General features: G+C 50.0%; 5 protein-coding genes across 5 annotated transcripts; 2 read left to right on the top strand and 3 right to left on the bottom strand.

The window, feature by feature from the left end:
* Window positions 1–1,322: 1,322 nt before the first annotated feature.
* On the bottom strand, window positions 1,323–4,046 carry FOXG_15247 (uncharacterized protein; the record flags this gene model as incomplete). The annotated part of the gene is made up of 5 exons (XM_018395331.1): window positions 1,323–1,423; window positions 1,480–2,557; window positions 2,795–2,854; window positions 3,011–3,093; window positions 3,740–4,046. 5 exons carry the CDS (start codon window positions 4,044–4,046, stop codon window positions 1,323–1,325), a joined length of 1,629 nt encoding a protein of 542 aa, XP_018255166.1.
* Window positions 4,047–4,697: 651 nt separating this feature from the next.
* FOXG_15248 (uncharacterized protein) lies at window positions 4,698–12,414 on the bottom strand. The gene is made up of 5 exons (XM_018395332.1): window positions 11,798–12,414; window positions 11,481–11,749; window positions 6,082–11,433; window positions 5,711–6,031; window positions 4,698–5,661 (listed from the first exon to the last, which is right to left on the bottom strand). The coding sequence occupies exons 1-5, from the start codon at window positions 12,279–12,281 to the stop codon at window positions 4,855–4,857; spliced, it is 7,233 nt and encodes a 2,410-aa protein (XP_018255167.1). The 5' UTR covers window positions 12,282–12,414; the 3' UTR covers window positions 4,698–4,854.
* A 1,394-nt stretch (window positions 12,415–13,808) lies between these two features.
* Window positions 13,809–14,116, top strand: FOXG_21867 (uncharacterized protein; the record flags this gene model as incomplete). Its single annotated transcript, XM_018402241.1, has 4 exons — window positions 13,809–13,841; window positions 13,903–13,932; window positions 13,986–14,030; window positions 14,078–14,116. 4 exons carry the CDS (start codon window positions 13,809–13,811, stop codon window positions 14,114–14,116), a joined length of 147 nt encoding a protein of 48 aa, XP_018255168.1.
* A 512-nt stretch (window positions 14,117–14,628) lies between these two features.
* On the bottom strand, window positions 14,629–15,543 carry FOXG_15249 (uncharacterized protein; the record flags this gene model as incomplete). The annotated part of the gene is made up of 1 exon (XM_018395333.1): window positions 14,629–15,543. The coding sequence occupies one exon, from the start codon at window positions 15,541–15,543 to the stop codon at window positions 14,629–14,631; it is 915 nt and encodes a 304-aa protein (XP_018255169.1).
* An 863-nt stretch (window positions 15,544–16,406) lies between these two features.
* FOXG_15250 (uncharacterized protein) lies at window positions 16,407–18,659 on the top strand (the record flags this gene model as incomplete). The annotated part of the gene is made up of 1 exon (XM_018395334.1): window positions 16,407–18,659. One exon carries the CDS (start codon window positions 16,407–16,409, stop codon window positions 18,657–18,659), a length of 2,253 nt encoding a protein of 750 aa, XP_018255170.1.
* Window positions 18,660–18,760: the final 101 nt, after the last annotated feature.

Below are 18,760 nucleotides of genomic sequence, written 5' to 3' on the forward strand. Positions count from 1 at the left end.
ACCTACCTTAGTTTTCGAGCTATGTTACCGTCTCATGCGCCTTGCGGGGAGAAGCCACAATTTTCTCTACGAAATATCATTACTTTTATCCATTCCAGAGTGGCGCATCTAGGGTGAACGTTATCAAGTCACTCAAACTTTCCATACGCAAAAAGAAAGATCCTCGGTTATTGCAGATCTCCTCTTTAAACGAAAGTTTATCAACTCTGCTAGATATCACGATAAACTACGATGCAACGGATCCCAGAGATAAAGTATATGCTATTCTAGGCTTCCTGGAAGAACTTGGATACAAATCACCCCTTAGGGTCAGTTATCGTATCTCTGTTGAGGACCTTTACACTCAAGTCGCAATGATTATACAGCAGAACAGTGAGACTTTGAAGGTCATGAGCCACGTGGAGGTTAATCCGTCAACCCGCCAAGGAAAACTGTCTACCCTGCCCTCATGGGTCCCTAACTAGACTATGTCGTCGAGTCACAAGTCGATAGTTGAAAGGGCAGCGTTCTTAGATCTAAAGCAGCAAACGCAAGACAATCAAGATTCTCGTGGTGCAAAACGAAACTTCGCGTTTACCGGAGACTCCAAGGCTAACCGCCGATTCCCATTAAAGGAAAGCAAAATGGTTGTCGAAGGTTTTATATTCGACAACATACAGCAGATAGAGACTAGGTTTATTGATCTAGAGCCTCGGTTCGAGATGAAAGCGGTAAAGCGGTATAGCTCTCGGATATGCTGGAAACCACCAAGAGCAAGCCATCAGTTCGAATATCACAACTACTGGCTGGCTTGGTTTGGCTTCCAAACAGAATTTCCTAATCCTGCAACTGCAGTCCCGCGGCGAATTGGAGAAGATACTCGATTTGTGGACTTGAGATGCTTCAAGACTCAAGTCACAGGTGTTTTGGGAAGCACGGACGTGTCGATGAGAGTCGGAGATGCTATTTGTGGCTTGATGGGGGCCAGGGTTCCCTATATTCTGCGATCATGTGGCAATTCATGGATGTTTGTTGGTCCCTGGTAAGTCCTCAATTAAACCTCTGTGCCGTTATTGACAATTGCAGCCACCTGCTTGAGCTCGGGGTTTGAACGGCCTGTTAATGAAAGAGCTAGATGCTGGAAGGTTTACGCTTCGGAATTTCATTATTAAATAATTGCCGAGACGAGAAATAGGCACAAGATTAACCAGTCAGTATTGAACACTTGAGAAGCACTTGGTACGGATTTGTGCTTCACAGTGATAATCTCAATTCAATAATTTAAGAATAGATTTCCGCTCTATGTACTAACAAATGAGTGCCTAGGAGTTTACAGCTATAGTCTAGATGGCGCTCTTCGTAAACAATTCATCATGCAGCATATTCAGAGCCCTAGTGGCGTCCTTATCCGGGATCACACAGGATATGTTAATCTCACTCGCGCCTGTTACCAAAACAGATCAGCACTTGACTGTCAAAGATTCACCAATGTTTACATACCTTGCGAAATCATCTCAATGTTCACATGCTGCTCCCCCAAAATAGCGAACATCCTTCCAGCAATGCCAGTCATATTCTTCAATTCAGCACCAACGAGACTCAGAATAGCCATGTCTGGCAACACATTCACCTCTCCTTCTTCAGAAAGCCTGCACTGAACATTCTTGATCTGAGAAGGCTCCATGTTGGAACTGTTGATTGCCATAGAGACATGGACTTCCGAGGTGGAGATTAGGTCGACTGAAATATCGTGCTCGGCCAGGATGGTGAAAACTTTGACGAAGAAACCGTGAGACATGGACTGTTTGTTGCTCAGAATGTTGAAGATGGTGATGTCTCGTTTGATAGTGACAGCTGTCGGCATTTTCGGCAGTGCTGTGGATGAAGTACTGTCCGAGTCAGAAGGATCCAGGTAATCGATCGGCCACGAAGATGTGTCGTCACCATCGCTGGGGACAACAACAGTTCCTTGACCCCACGGCTTCTGCACATTCTTAACAAAGATACTAACTGGGGGCTTCGCTTGAATTGCCAGAGACAGTGCAAGATGATGGATGACCTCGGATCCATAGAATGTCAGTTCAGCTGCTTCTGACGGAGTAATTGAAGGCAAGCATCTAGCATCAGGGACTTCTCGGGGATCAGCTGTGAAGATTCCATCGACCTCTTTCCAGATCTGCACTCTTTCTGCATGCAGGCCGATCGCCACCAAAACAGCGCACAGATCAGAATATCCTCTTCCAATACCACTGTCTATCAAACTCCCGGGAACAGTGCCAAAGAAGCCGGTGATGACGGGAACTCTCCCATTGCAAGCTTCGACCCGCTTTCCAAAGACTGCAGCAGCTTCATGGAAGAACTCAGGCTTCAACTGATCCAGGTTATTGCTGGGTACAATATCGGAGAGATCGACGTATTCCGCTGGGATATCTCTGTCTCGCAGCATAGCAACCATGAGTCGACAGCTCAACTTCTCACCAAAGCTGACCATTTTGTCCTTTGCTTTGCCATTGATGTCGAGATTGAAGCGCTTAGCAGCGGACGTGTAGTCAAGTAGCTCTTGGCAATCTGCGGTGATCTGTCGGATTGTCTCATCACGGATATCCTGTCTCAAGATATATATCTGAACAGTGGCGACTTGATCATCACGGATATCTCGAATGATGCTGCGAAGTCTGTCGAATAGCAACTCTTGCATGTCAGGGTCTTGAGTTATGGCTACTATGCCTCTCAATGTCCGATAGACTTGTAGCAGCCTTGATGATCGTGATTAGTAGTTTGAGCTGATGGGAGGTTATCTGGCTGTTTGACTCACCTGCTCGTTGTTCCGAAGACTTTCTTTCCGGAACTTCGTGCAGAGCATATCACTGCTGGTCTGTCACCTCCAAGCCTCGCACTGCAACAACATTAGCCGGCTCCCTTGATACGCTAGTGGCCCAGCTGTACCTTTTCACAATCTCGGCAACCTACCATATTCATGTCAGCAATGGTCACTATGGCAAACCGGTTGAACTAAGAGCGTGCAACTAACCTTGTCTGGGAATTTACCAATGCTAGTTCCACCAAACTTTTGAACCACCCAGGAATTATCTCGACGATTGCGCATCCTGGCAACTGTTGTTACGATTTCTCTCAAATTATTACGCTTTGCGGTCTCTTGAGTTTGTTTGCAATAAAATGTGTTTTAGAAGCAAATATAATTTAAACGATGGAAAACCCAGCTCATCACTCTGCACGTTGAGTTCAGGTAGCACTCAGCGTGTTAATCTACGACCTCAGCGACTTATCGCGAGAAGTCCCCGATGTCAGCGCCGAGGTACGGACAAATCTTTAATCAGAGCATCGAAGTTTGCGTGTCATTTTTGAACTGCATGTTTGCCACTCGATGCCTAAGTTGATGTTACCACGCGCTCTAGGGCTCCCGGAAGGTTATCGCCATTCAACGAGGTGCTAACAAAAACCTCTCATCACCGGGATATAAGCCGGAGAGACTAATCGCCCAGCCGGCCGGAGTGGAGCCTCCGATTGCTTCGAACATGACGAGGCCGATCGGAACTTTTCATTCGGATCCGATCCGAGCGTTCAAGTTGCAATTAACTGCACGTAACCAGATCCGATTATCACGTTAAACAAGGCTTCCACCGATTCAGGCGAAAGAGAAGAGAAGGGTTCCAATATCATGACATGAATTTTCGGGCCGTATCCCGCAAATCCTTGCACGCGAACAAACAGACGCGTTCCTCTTCACTAAATTATTTACTCTTGAAAGGCCAAATAGACAACTTTCCGAAATCCCAAACCCCCTCAATCGTAAAAATATCCTTCCGAATAATCTCCCTGATCTCCTCCTCACTCTCCGCCTTGATGATCATGACTGTTCCATTCTCGGCGACTTGCTGGCCTTCGGGGCTGTGATGAGCAAGGGTGCTGCCGAAGAACGGGACGCGGCCGGCTTTGACCAGGGGAGCTGCGTCTTGGTTGTGAGGTTTGAGAAGGACTTGTCGCTTGGCTAGGACGTCGGGAAGATCAGGGATGATGACGAGGTATTCTTTGAGCTCGGTGGCCATGATGGGCAGTGACTGAGATGTAGTTGGTGTAGAAGAAATGATAGTTCGGAGATTGGCCTGAAGTGTTAATGGCTTATGCTTTGAGAAGACGGTGTTCAGCTGTCAGTGATTAAATACGCTGGTGATCTTGGTTCTGCATTGCATCTTCATCATGGGCCAATGCTGGCCGAATTATCATAGTCTAATCCTTACTGGAGTTTCGGATCGGGGATCAAGAAAACGTCGGGCCTTGAGAGGACGCCAAATTAACTAATGAAAGAGCCGCCTGATCTGAAACTGATTTACCCAATTCTTTTTGTCGCTTGGGGTCAAGGTCCATGGCCCCCGAAACGGGCTCTTCCGGACCCGGGACTTGTTGGCTTCGGCCGGAGCCTTTCGGTAGTTTTGTCGATTCACTTCTTTCGCGACTTCATGCCTAGCCATTCTGGGAACAATCGAGAGATCGGGAGAGATCGGTGATAAGATAGGCACTGGCTCGGCTCGGATGAACAGGGATAGCCTACAAAACCGCTGAGCAAAATGATGTCATGAAACCTCAAACGCGACTGTCCTACCCTATTCTCATTAAAGATGATAGTGTTATAACGCGTTGATGATGTAGAAAGCGCGGTTTTACTACGATATCGTTTTATAAGTGATTAATAGAGATCAGAGAGGCATAGTTTGAGGTTCATAATTTAAACATGTGTAATTGACGACGCGTTCTATTTCTGAAAAAAAAGAAAATAAGGAAATGCCCTGAGTGAAATAAAACATAGACCAATCTATATAAATTGCGCGACAAACTTTTCATTCTCAATAAGGCTCTTCATGCAATCAAGGCAGACTTTGCCATAACCTTCTTGGCAAATCCAGTCAAAGGATCATTGCTGACAATGTCAAAGACAGAGAGGTCAGCCTGGAACTCCTTCAATAGCCAAGTGCGAATCTCAATCGCGACAAGACTGTCAATACCAAGCGCAGGCAGCGACTTTCGCGAGTCCATATCCTCCACATCAGCCTTGATGATCTTGGAAACACCCTCCAAAAGCTGCTGTAGCACAATTTCGTAGACCTCATCGGGCGAAGCAGCCGCGGCGAGCAGCTTCTTCCAGTCCTGGCCACCAGCGGTAGCACCAGTGCCTTGACGATCCAATTGGTTGAGCACTGCGAATCGCGAGTCAGCGAACCAGTAGGGGTCGTTGGCTGCTAGCTTGTCGAGTTGACCGCCTGTAGATGCGCCGAGAGCCACCTGTGTAGGGGTACGGCCTGAGATGGCGGCCTTGATGACATTGAGAACATCATTCTCATCCATACCGAGCAGACCGCCATCCTTGAGAAGCTGGAAGACCTCGCTTCGCTCTGTGGAAACACCGATGCCGACGACGAGACTGAGGTTGATGCTGGTGGCTGCGAGTCCTGAAGCCGCGCGGTGATGAGCGAGCGCGTCTTGGTACGTGTTACCCGCGTTGTAGTTGGCTTGACCTCGCGATCCGATGATACCGGCAATTGAAGACAGGCAGATGAAGAAATCCAAGTCAGTAGGGAGGAGTTCGTGCAGGTTACGCGTCGCGAGAAGCTTGGGACGGAGAGACGCGTTCCAATCGTCAGCCGTCATGTTACTGTAGACCGCGTCCTAAAGCGCATTAGTGAGTGAATACAAGTAATCTCGAAGGAGGACCTACTCTCAGATCCATGGCGCAGTGAATCAATCCCTTGATGGCTGGGAAGCTCTGCTTCACACCGTTGATGACAGGCTCGAGCTGAGACTTCTCTGCGACATCAACCGCAAAAGCCTTGGCTTGAACGCCTTGAGCATGAAGCTCATCGAGAAGAGCTTGGGCTTCGGGACGCGAAGCGGCTGATCGAGAGAGGAATATGAGATGACGCGCGCCTCGTTCGACAAGCAGACGCGTCACCGATCGACCAATACCGCCGAGACCACCGATGAGAACGTAGGTGGCATCATGAGGCAGACAGAAGCTCTCAAGACCCTCGGGAACGACCTAGAAGTTATCAGTACACGTTAAGAGAGAAAGATTGAGAAGAGACTAACCGGAACAATATCATCAGGACGAGGGTACAGAACAATCTTGCCGACGTGACCACCACTCTGCATCAGTCTGAAAGCCTTCGAGACCTCACCGAAAGAGTATCGTGCAAGGTTGTTCAAAGGCGAGATGGCATTCTTGGACAGAAGCTCGACGACCTGGCTGCCGATAGCCTCGAAACGGTCAGGATAGCTAATGACCTGAGTCAAGATGTCTAATCCAGAAAAGGTGATGTTATCAAGGAACGGACGCATGTCCAGACCGCTGTTGTCGTAGATGTCACGCTTTCCAAGCTCAATGAAGCGACCGAAGGGTGCAACACAAAGCCATGTTCGGCGAAGTGCTTCACCAGCAAGAGAGTTGATGACAACATCGACACCTCGTTGGTTAGTGAGACGGAGAACACCATCAGCGAAAGAGTAGTCACGGCTGTTGAAGATGTGAGACTCCTTGATGCCGTACTCTTCGATCAAAAGACGCTTCTTCTTCTCAGAAGAGACAGTAGCAAAAATCTCAGCGCCGAGGTACTTGGCGAGACGAATGGCAGTCTGACCAACACCACCCGCCGCAGAGTGAATCAAGACTGACTCACCGCGCTGAAGACGCGCGACATCAATGAGGGAGTGGACGACTGTAGCAGAGGTACACATCAAAGAAGCAGCTTCCTCGTCGCCGAGATGATCAGGTGTTCTCTGGAAAGTACGAGGATCAACGCGGACACGAGTCTGGAAACAACCTGCGTGCATACCAAAGACACGATCACCAACCTTGAACTTCTGCACACCAGCGCCAACCTTGGAGACGACACCTGCACACTCAATACCGAGGGTGTTATCCTCCATCTGACCCATCGCAACCATGACATCACGGAAGTTCAGTCCCACAGAACCAACCTCGATCTCAATCTGGTTATCACCAAGAGGTCCAGAGAGATCAGGAACGGAGAGGTACTCGAGAGTGTCGAGGAGACCGGGATCGCGGATGGAGAGTTGCAGAGGCTTAATGACTTGCTTCAGAGGCATCTTGACGGCTGAGAGGTTGTTTCCTGTCTTGGAGGAGTCGAGGAGGGCTTTGAGGTCGGGGTTGGGGATGAGGCGCTCGACGAGGACTTGGTTGTTGCGGATGACGTACTCGGAGTCTGAAGTCTCGCCAAAGATCTTGCGGGAAATGTTCTCGACGATGGTTGAGATGGTCTTGGTGTTCAAGGCGGAATCAAGGGAAGTGGATGCATCGAGACCAAGAGTGGTGAAGGAGATGTCAGGGTGTTCGGCGCGAATGGTTCGTCCAAGACCGTTGACGAGGCCTCGAGAGGCAGTGTCGAGAGTCAACCAGAGAGTCCCACGCGATGCAAGGAATAGGGAGCGAAGCTTGGTGAATGTCTCGTGATCAAAGTTCTCTAGGAAAGGAGTGTCGATGTCGAGGGTGGAAAGGGTCAAGAATGGAGTGGTCTGCTCAGGAATATTGGCAAAGTCAGTCTTGGCGACCTCGTAGCCTTGAGAGGTCAAGTCACTCTCAGCCTGCGCAACGAGTTGGCTGAGTCCCGAGGATGGGGAAGATGGAGTGACGATGAGGACTCGACGGACTGAGGGCTCCGTCTCGGGCTTGTGGCGCGCGATGATGAGGTCTGAAACGGAAGTCGAGATGAAACTGGAAGAGCTGAAAAGGTCAGTGGAGATGGCGGCAGCGTGGTTGGCGATCAGCAAGATGCCGGAAGGCTTGAGGATCTTCTTGGCGTTCTTCAAGATGAGCGAGATGTCGCCCTGCTGCTCTTCAACGTCTAGGAAGATAACATCGAGTGTTGCGTCCTCATAGCCTTGAGAGCTGGGGTCCTGAGCGAGGTCAAGCTTCTCCTGCTGGATCTTGTTCTTCCAGGCCTCAGGGACGGAAGCCTCCACATCGACAGGTCCGTCCAGGGGAGTCGTGAGAGTAACAGATGCGATGCTTCCTTGAAGCTCCTCAGCCTGTGCAGTGAGAGCCTTGAGAAGAGTGCTTGAAGTGGACGAGCTGTACTCAAGCACGTTCAATCCAGGTAGCTTCTGACCCAGAAGAGATAGGTAACTGCCCAGCTTGGAAGCCAAATCGGTACCCCTCAGAAGCTGCTCGAGAGTTACAGCATCAGAGATCTCGATATCGACCACCTTCTTAGGAACAACAGGGACATGTCCAAGCGACTGGCCGTCACCCGAAGAAGAATCAGAAGCACCCCTCAGAGGCACAGTCTTACATCCCTTAAGCGCAATCAAAGGCTTAGTACCATTCTCAGCAAACGCAATGACATCGCTCAGCATGTTGGTAGCACCATGTTTCTTGGAAGTGCTGAAACCATGATACTTGGTACCGCTAGTTGAATCAAAGTCCGCAGAGATGTACAGAGAAGCAGTCGAGACGGGGACTCGGGCCTTGATCTCGGCGGCGTCACCGGTGCTGGAGATCAAGAGATGGACAAACACATCAAGAACAGCGGGATGGATGAGATGAGCGGGCTCCCACTTCTTGGGGTAGAACTCCTTCGTATCGATGACTTCCATGGAGAAGTGAGCCTTGTGATCGAAGAGGTTGAGTTGCTTGACGCCCCGGAATGCTGGGCCCAGACTGAAGCCGGACTCATCGAGCTTGGTGTAGAAGACGGTTGGGTCGACGCTGGGAAGATCAGATTGAGAGATGTCCTTGTACTCTTGGTTCAGAAGAGCGTTGGCCGCAGCCTCCTCGTCCAAGAAAGTACTGTTGGTCTCATGCTTGTAAGACGTGCTGACAAGACCAGTACAGTTGGTCGTCCAAGAACCGCTCTCATTGCGACTTGAAACCGTAAACTCTGTCCAGTGCGACCACGACACATTAGGTCCAGATCTCCAAGGCGTAAGCTGAAGCCTCGTCTCAACAGTCTGGTCAAGCGGAACAACAAGAGCACTGCCAATGTTGACATCACGAATAGTATAACCCTCAACATCAGTACGCGTCTCGACCTGTCGCAGACCCTCGATAGCCATAACGATCATACCAGCCATGGGGTAAATGTTGGTGTTCTGGAACTGATGGTGTTCGATCCACGGCTGCTCCGAGATGCGGAGGTAGTTGTGCCACGCGGGCTCGGCCTTGGTGGAACGAGGATCTCTGACGCCGAGGAGTTCGAGACGGGGGTGTTTGCGCTGCTTGTAGGCGGTCACGGCGGCGGACTCGTGCCAGTAGCTGTTGGTGGTGTTCCAAGCGTAAGGGGGAAGATCGACGAGTGCGGAGGTGGTTTCGGTGTAGGCGTTGGCGAGGGGAACGTTGACAGGGTGGCCGAGAACAAGGAGTTCGCCAACGACTTCGAGAGTAGTCTGGATAGCATCTTGCTTTCGCTTGATGGCAGAGAAGTACTTTGGCGAGGCGCCCTTGTCACCAATGCTATCGAGAATCTGCTTCAGAGGTCCCTGAAGAGCAGCGTGGGGTCCGATCTCAACCATAGCATCCGCACTACCCTTCTTACCCGAGGCCTTTCGCTTACCCAACGCACCAGCATTCGCAGCAGCAGTGACAGCACCAGAAAAGTTGACAGGGCTGACAAGGTTGGCAACCCAGTACGCAGGGCCAAGTTCAGTGCCGTCGATGGGCTTGGCCGAGACGGAGGAGAACATGCGGACTTTGGGGTTGCCGGGCTTGAGCTCCCACTTGCCGGAGAGAGAGTTGAGATACTCCTCCGAGATCTGCTGCATATGGTGAGAGTGGTAGGCCGTGGTGACGCGGAGTTTACGAGCGAAGATATCATCAGCCTGCAAGAAGGTGAGGACCTCGTCGATGCCTTCGACGTCGCCGGAGAGAGTCACACTGGCGGGACTGTTGATGCAAGCGATGACGATCTTGCCTGCTGTGACGCGGCTGAGATACTCGCTCACACGCTCAGGACCAAGACCGACAGCAGCCATTGAACCAGTCTTGGTAATGTTCCCAGTGAGATGACCACGGAAGTATGCAATTCTCATAGCAGCCTCCTTGTCGAAAGCACCCTTGGCATAAGCAGCAGCAATCTCACCGCTAGAATGACCAATAGTGACTTGAGGGTGAATACCCCAGCTCGCAAGAAGATCAATGATGCTGAGCTGAAGAGCAGTGCAAGAAGGCTGGCTGACGTAAGGAAGGTCAATGATAGACTCTTTCGCATCGCGGTTGAGCTCTTCAACAAGATCCCAGGTGCTGCCAAAGTCTTTGAGGTACTGGCTGCATGCGTGGAGAGATTGCTGGAAGACGGGGTACTTCTGGAGTTCTCTGCCCATGGCGAACCATTGAGCTCCTTGGCCAGTGAAGATGAAGGTGAGGGCTTGAGGTCGGGGAACGCGAGCGGCTTTGGTGGGTGCGCCGTCGAGGGCTTGCTGGAGTTCTTCGATGGTTGAGGCAGCGGCGTAGGTCTTCCAGGGAAGAGAGGAGCGCTTCTCGGAGAGAGTGTAGGCGAGGCGGTGGAGGAATTGGTCCTCAGGAAGTTCGCGGGCAGCAGGCTCGGTGAGATAAGCCTGGAGCGTTTGGCTGAGACGAGCGATGCCAGACTCTTCGTGGGATGAGAGAAGGAAGAGGCGAGACTTCTTGTCAGTCTTGTCGCTAGCGTCTTGAGATCCGTTCCCAATCAAGCCGGTCGTGAGAACACCCTCGACCTTGGTGTTGTGATGGCCCTTGAGGTTGTGAGTCTTGAGGAAGTGGTACGCATCATCCAAAACAGCATGAGCGTTTGCTCCACCGTATCCAAAACTGTTGATACTAGCCCGCCGTAGACCAGCAGGCCACTTGATCTCCTCAGTAGGAATGTTGATCTTCCACTCATCAAGTTTGATCTTAGGATTGACGTTCTCAAGCCCGTAAGTCGGTGAAATTACACCACTCTCAAGACTGTAAATCGTCTTGACAAGACCAGCAAGACCACTCGCACCCTCAAGATGTCCAATGTTACTCTTCACAGAGCCAACATAAACAGGCTTCTCCCTTGTCTTGCCGAAAACGTTGCCAATGACCGAACACTCAATAGGATCACCGACCTTGGTACCTGTTCCATGCGCCTCAAAGAAATTGGTCTTGTCGAAGCTCAGACCAGCTGAAGCATAAGTCGCACGAATAAGCTCTTCCTGGCGAGAAGCAGAAGGTTGCGTGATGCCGAGGGTTCGACCATCTTGGTTGCTACCCGTGCTTCGGAGGACGGCACGGATGGTGTCGCCATCGGAAAGGGCCTTGTCGAGACGCTTGAGGACAACGAAGCCGCCGCCTTCGGCGCGGGCGTAGCCGTTGGCTGAGGCGTCGAAGGAGTGGCATTTGTTGTCGGCGCTGAGGAAGGACATGGAGGACATGAAGACGCCGAAGTTGGGAAGGAGATGAAGACCGAGACCTCCGACGAGAGCCTGCTAAGTTAGGACTGAGTTTTGGTGGTGGTTAGGAGATAACTTACAGAGTCGCTTTCGCCATTTCGAATGCTTTGACCTGCGAGGTGCAGGGCAGTCAATGTGGAAGAGCAAGCGGTGTCAATGGTGACGCTGGGTCCCTTGAGGTTGAAGAACCAGGAGATGCGATTTGAAAGAAGGGCTGGACCAGTACCGGTGGCGGTGTACTTGGGTGCGCTGTCCATGTCGTAGGCTTGAAGATCCCAGTAATCGTGCTGGCATGCTCCGATGTAGCAAGACATGTGTTGATTGGCGACCTCGTCGATCTTGAGACCAGCTACTGACTGTCAGCTCCAAACCGTCACAGTAGAGCCAGGCATCTTACCATTCTCGAGACCCTCGTAGGCCAGCTCAAGGAGAATCCTCTGCGTAGGATCCATACCCCTCGCCTCCTCAGGCGTAATAGAGAAGAACCCAGCATCAAACTTATCAACATCACTCTGTAAGAAATACCCCTGCTTGGTATTCAACGTCCCCGCCCTTCCACCATCAGGATGATAAAACCCATCAATGTTGAAACGGCTCTCAGGAACATCACTCAGGGCGTTCCTCCCCTCCTTGAGAAGATCCCAAAGATGGCGAGGCGAAGTTCCATCACCAGGAAATCTACCAGAGACACCGATGACAGCGATAGCAGACGAGATATCGCCGTCTACCTGAGGGAGGCTAGCATCGTGTTCAACGCCACCATTGGCAGTGCCATTGTTAGCACCCCCGTTAGCAGCGTTGTGAAAGCCATTAGCGCTAGGATGAGCTCCATGGCCGCTGCTAGTGCCGTTTGCGCCGTTGGAGCCATTGAAGAGAGTCATTGTGAGAGGAAAAAGAGTCAGAAACAAAGGTTGTATGATGGGCGCTGGCTTGCTTTGGATTTGACTCTGAAGAAAGGATGATGATCACGGAAACACTAACATGGAAATGAGTTGGATCAGATATATGAACTGAAGTATTGTTATGACATGATGGTCACAGTGTAAGCGCATTGCGGCTCGGAGCTAGCTAGGCCGGGTTAACAGGCTTTGGGTCTCATCTACCGAGTATTTCGTGCATCCGACTAAACTCATGCACGTCTTCGGAAGATATTGACCATAAGATCGGAGGTTGCGTCAGCGTCGGCGCCGAGAGAATGACCCACTGCACCCTTGTCAGACCGGGCCCGGAAAGTCCGTGGCCAATGATATCGAGCCGGGGATAACAGAATTTGAGCTGCCGTATTATTCTTGCGTGATATTCGAGACTCAAAAGGATCCGTATTTGCCTCAATGGAATGAAGTTGCAAGATGAGACTTTTTTTTTCATGCTAGCCGATACGTTACCGGAGTCCACAATCCGCCTCTCGATACGATGGCTTTGAGGACAAGATTCCGTTGTCGAGGTTTACACATTACATACCGATTCATCTATCGAAACGAGTCGCAACTGTTAGGGAAGAGTATGTGAAAATCTGAGTTCACCAAGACTGGTATTTCTACAACGGCTCCTTCATATACAGCGCTTCCAATGGCCTTGTTGCTATGCCCATGATGTCGATGTCCTCGAATGTGCATTTATCAGTGGACCAGCTGTTATGTTTTCGAGGTAAGATCTAGCCATCTGGTATATAGTAGATACATTTCGCTTGGAATTCAGAGCAAATTGGCTGCTTAGAGGAGAGTATTAATTAGGTTTATATTCTAATATAGCCTAACTAGGAAATTGCTTTTTGCGCCCGTTCTTCTAAACCTTAATAATATTAAGAAAAGGCAATTATATTAACCTAGATCTCCTAGCCAAAAGATCCTTAAGACTGGATTTAATAAAACAATATACAATAGTGTAATATTCCTTTAAAGATATAGCTAGAATATCCTTAATGCCCTGGTCTAAGGCCGTTGTGTTATATGGGTAGCTGAAGATTAAGTGACTTGACCTCTGACAGACGGGTAGTGTATTAAGGTTTAAAACTAGTAGAACTAAGGTCAAAGCGAAAGTTCAATGCAACAGGCAACTAAGGTAAATAAATGTAACTGCCGTGTTTAGAATACGAGCTGCTTTTATTACTGTTATCTATAAATGTAGTAATAGTCCTGCCTTCCATAGCATTGTTCTAGATATCACCTCATCTCTTCGTCCACCAGTTTGCCTACAAGTACAGCCCTTGATCTCATCGAAATCATGAAGCCTGTGGCCATTCTTCTCGCGCTTGCCAGTACAGCCTGCACAGTGTCGGCCGGTTTGCCCCGTTTTGGTTCGTGATATCCGTTGCGATAAAAGATGCTGCTGTTCTGACTGTACCCCTCACGCAGCGACATGTACCGCTCCTTCGCAATGCAATTCCAATTATTGCGCCCCTATGACAAATGCGGACTGCGACGAAGTCGCCAATTGCCGTGGTAAGTAGCAAGACTACCACATGCCTCAGAGAGGCTCAGAACAGGGACTAACTACTTGAAGATCGCGTATGCTATGGTGCTTCAGTGGACTGTAAGACAACCATGAAACCAGGTCTTGCTGTTATTATACTAACTGATACGTAGCTCCGTGTTCGAATGACTGGGAATGCAACTCCAACCATTGCAAGGGTACAGCATTGACCACTCTATATGAAATATTTACTAACGCATCACAGGAGGAAGATGCTATGACTGCCGTGACCCTCGCAACCTAGCTAGGGCCAGACCCCCGTACCTCTCTCTAGGCTGTATGTCTTTGTTTTGAAGTTTATCATCCTGTTTGAAAACTGACTGTATTTTTTTTTAAAAGCTTCCTGTACTGGATTCGGAGATCAATGCTGCGAGTCGCAGTGTCGAGGTATGTTGGCAACCCCTGGTTTTGGTCTAAATTGATGAAAGCTGACAAGTCTGTAGCCAACGTCCAGGGGAATATGCAATGTATTAGTAATACGGCGATCATGGCCATGGGCGGGCATGGGCCGTTCCCGGTTGAGAATTCACCTCCTAAGCATTAATTCGTTATGCCAATAGTTAATCTAATCAAAGGTCTCTTGTTGTGAGAAGGTTTGGCATTTATGGAAGTTGAGATGTTATTATGTAGATTAGATATCTGTTAACGGAATCCCCGAATCCCAGGCATCTATGTCTCGATATGATCCAAGCGACAGCCAAATGAGTGGCTGTTAATGCCGTGCGACTTCCGCTTCTTCATAAAGCTTGTAGTACTTTATTTATCCTGTCTATTATATAAATCTCTCCACCTATAGTCTGCCTCAAACCCTAAGAGCTCTTTGATCTTTGCATTACTTATAGGCGCCTCCCGAGCACCCATGGTTCTTGTGAAAGGTGTGTTTGGGCACTGCTCCTTTAGAAGCTCTGTAGCATTTCTCTCATTCGTAATCTCGTCGTTTGTTGCGTTGAAAACCTGATACCCCAAGTCGTCTCTGCTTAGCGCAAGTGAACACATTTTCCCCAAATCACGGACATCCACATAGGACCATCCATGAACCTTCCACTTCTCAACATCGTTTACATAACTGTGAAACACTTTCTTGTACTCGTGGGGGGCAACAATAGCGCCGATGCGCAGTGCATAAATATCGATATCAAATTTAGTCGCAAAGCTCCTCGCTGTACGCTCAGCACAAATCTTGGACAGAGAATAGACGTCCATCGGATTGGGATCATGACTCTCATCTACAGGGAATGCTTCAAAGTCTACATCGCCCTCAGCGTAGGTAACTCCGTAGACACAGACGGAGCTTGCCAAGATCATTTTCTTGACACCCAGACGACAAGATGCCTCTATGATGTTATAGGCTCCAAGAGTGTTTACCCGAAAGGTCTCAATGTCAGGGACAAGCATGTTTCTCGCGACCCCGGCGAGGTGCAAGACCGCATCGGGAGGATCGTTGATAGGCTCTCGAAACGGTTCAGTGAGTCTGAAATGGGATGAAAGAGCGCTATAGACCTGCCCGCCATCTGTAAGATCGCATCGTAAAGTGTGAACCTTTTGGGAAAAGTCGACTGGTAACGGCACTAGATCCAAGTTCAAGATTTGATGGCCTTGAGCTAACAGGTATTCGATGATATACCTGCCAGCCTTGCCCGAACCGCCAGTAACAATGATTCTCTTGCTCATTTCTGTGAACGTTGTTTTAGAAGTTTCTTAACGAGAAGGCCAATGACACAAGTCGGCGAAAACAAGATTGACGTGTGAAGTGTTGGATCAGCGCCCGGTTCTTGGAGTTGACAACTTTAAGGCCGCACCTGATCTGAAGGAACATGTTCCTACTAGACTTGGCGGAGGACTTGACCGAGTGCCCCACTGACATGGTGAATATCCAATTACATAGATCCTGCGCCATTCTTTGTCAAATAGCCTCTGTCTCAGCCAATTCTGCTCGGATAAGTTCATGCCGGTAGCCAGATAGGCCGGGATTCATACCGGCCGGCCGAGGAGGGGTTCATGTTTTGGACTTAGCCAGGTGCGTGGATTCACGTCTTTACGTAACTGATACCGGAACATACGCAACCCAATCTCATTGCGGATTGGTGTTTGTCGCTCGGAGGCCACCGGAGAGATCGTTATGCAGGTATGAATGAGAAACTTTAGCCGTCAGGTATTGGCCAGACCAGAGGGTGATAACCCTGACTACCGGCCCGCGCACTTTTGATTGGTCCACACTCAGATCCTTCGCCCAGTGTTCTACGTTCTTGGCGTTCCGGCTGGGCTCGCTAGCGATATGGCCGAGCCTCAACTGCACGACCACAGTACTAAGGATGTTCCTTACAAGACCGGTGGCACGGGAAGTGAACTAGAATCAATGGAGGGGCATTGTATAGATTGTAACTATAAGAAAAAGCCACTATAACATGAGTAGCGAGTAAATGCAGTAATTCCAGCGAACAATCCATCCAGAAGATTGCCCAGACCGCCTTGTGCCTCTGCCAGTTTGATCGCCAAGCCACTTTCAAGTGCAGTTTAGCCACTCCCTAGCCAATATGGAGGAGAGTCTCAATTTCCATCGAGCAGTCAAACAGCTCCAGGGCGGAAAGGACGCCCCAAGACTTGCGCAAACCTTGCTTCAACATCTCACCAAAGATGAGAAACTGGGTTTGCTACATGGCGACCCGCCTTTCTGGAAAGGTTTCTCCCATCTCTTTGGCGGCGAATACACAAAGCGACCCTATAGCCACGGAAAACTGGATCGTATGGGAATCCCAGGCGTACAATACTGCGACGGTCCTCGAGGAGTCAACATCAACCAGGCCACCGTCTTTCCGTGCAGCACAGCTCGAGGTGCAACCTGGGATACCGCACTAGAGGAAAGCGTCGCGCGAGCCATCGGTCGCGAAGCTCGAGCCTATGGAGCCAACTGCGTAGGAAGCGTCTGCGTAAACCTACCACGACATCCAGCTTGGGGTCGTGTGCAAGAGACTTACGGCGAGGATCCTCTTCTCTTGGGCGAGTTTGGGACTGCGCATGTTCGCGGTCTGCAGGAAAATGTAATGGCATGCGTCAAGCATTTCGCTCTCAACTCAATGGAGACGGCTCGATTCCGTGTCAACGTGTCGATCGACGCTTGTGCACTTCATGAGGTCTATCTGCCCCATTTCAAACAGTGCATTGAGGCTGGTGCACTCTCCATCATGACGGCCTACAATTCTATCAACGGAGAATGGGCAGGCGAGTCAGTCGCTCTCATTCGTAACATCTTGCGCGAGAGATGGAGCTTTTCGGGCATCGTCATTACAGACTGGCTGTTTGGTCTGCGAGACGGAGTCAAGTCAGTTAAAGCGGATCTCGACATCGAATGCCCTTTCCAGAATCGCAGGCAGACATCTCTGCGTCCTGCCCTTGAGTCAGGAGAGATAAGCTGGTCTGATATTGACAGAATAGCCAGCCGTATCATACAAACTCAGCTGACGTTCTATGCCAATCGCCAATCGGTTGAGCCGGAAAGGGCAGTCGTGTTTGGTAGAGAACACCGTGAGTTGGCGAGGACTGTTGCCTCAAGAGCCATTGTTCTGCTCAAGAATGGCCTCATCAATGAACAGCCACTTCTTCCTCTATCGCAATCCATCAAGAATTGCGCTATAGTTGGTAGACACGCCGATTCTGCACTGACTGGCGATCGCGCCTCATCTTGGGTCCACTGCCCTGAAGTTATCTCTCCCTACCAAGGCCTGAAAGAGCAACTCCCACATACATCAATCACCCTTTCAGCATCCAGAGACATTAGGGCTGCAGTGGAAGCGGCAAGAAAGTCTGAAGTGGCCATAGTAATGGTTGGCTACGACGGCGATGACGAAGGAGAATTCCTCAAGCCCTCGTGGGAGAATGACGGAGAGGCTCTGGCGCTGCTTCCTCAACCTGATGGATCTCCAGAAGCGCAGCGGGTTGTTGAAGGTAGAGCCAAGGCGGCTGATGTCTCACATCGCCCTCAGGCTGGAACTGGCGCTCGGCCGGAGGATGATCTAGCAAGTCGTCCAGTTGGCGGCGATCGCAGAAGTGTTCGTCTCGCACCAGAAGACGTGGAGTTAATTCGGGCTGTTGTCAAGACCAATCCAAGAACTATCGTATCCATCATCACCGCTGGTGCTGTCATCATCGAGGAATGGCACGATATTGTTCCTTCGATACTCATACATTGGTACAATGGCTGTGAAAATGGAAGGGCTTTAGCCGATATCCTCGCTGGCAGATCCAATCCAAGCGGCCACCTTCCCTGGAGCATGCCACGAACAGAAGTCCATCTACCTTCGTTTGACCCAGACGCCAACCAAGTCACTTACGACAAGTGGTTTGGTCAGAGGATGCTCGATAAGATGGGCGTCAAGGCAGCTTACCCACTAGGCTTCGGTCTATCATACACAACTTTTGAAGTTGAGTGCATTGACTTTGATACTTCCTCACTGGACGAGACTTTCAGTCTGCAAGTCGGAGCAAGGGTAAGAAATACTGGGTCTAGGCTAGGCCACTGCGTGGTGCAGATTTATGGCTGCCCGGACCTAGGACCAGGTCAACACGACTTTCCAAACCGCCTACTTGCTGGATTTCAGGTAGTTGAGCTATCGGGACAGGAGACAAAGTGGGTGCAAGTAAAGACATCTCTCGCTCCTTTTCGCCGTTGGGAAGAAGGCGACCTTAGGCTCACGGCTCGCTCGATCCTGTTCCAGGTCGGCCAATATGCTGGAGACCAGAAGAGCTTGAGTTATCGTTTTCACCCCAGAGGTGCCGAAGCTCGTTTATAAGATCAAGTTTCTAGCGAAGGAAGGTACTCAAGATTGATTAGATTAAACTAGATCGTTCATTACCACTCGCTGTAGCTTGCCTGGCAGACGAAAGTCATCTC

The sequence above is a fragment of the Fusarium oxysporum genome, chromosome 5, assembly GCF_000149955.1.
Source record: "Fusarium oxysporum f. sp. lycopersici 4287 chromosome 5, whole genome shotgun sequence".
NCBI classification, from domain to species: Eukaryota; Fungi; Ascomycota; class Sordariomycetes; order Hypocreales; family Nectriaceae; genus Fusarium; species Fusarium oxysporum.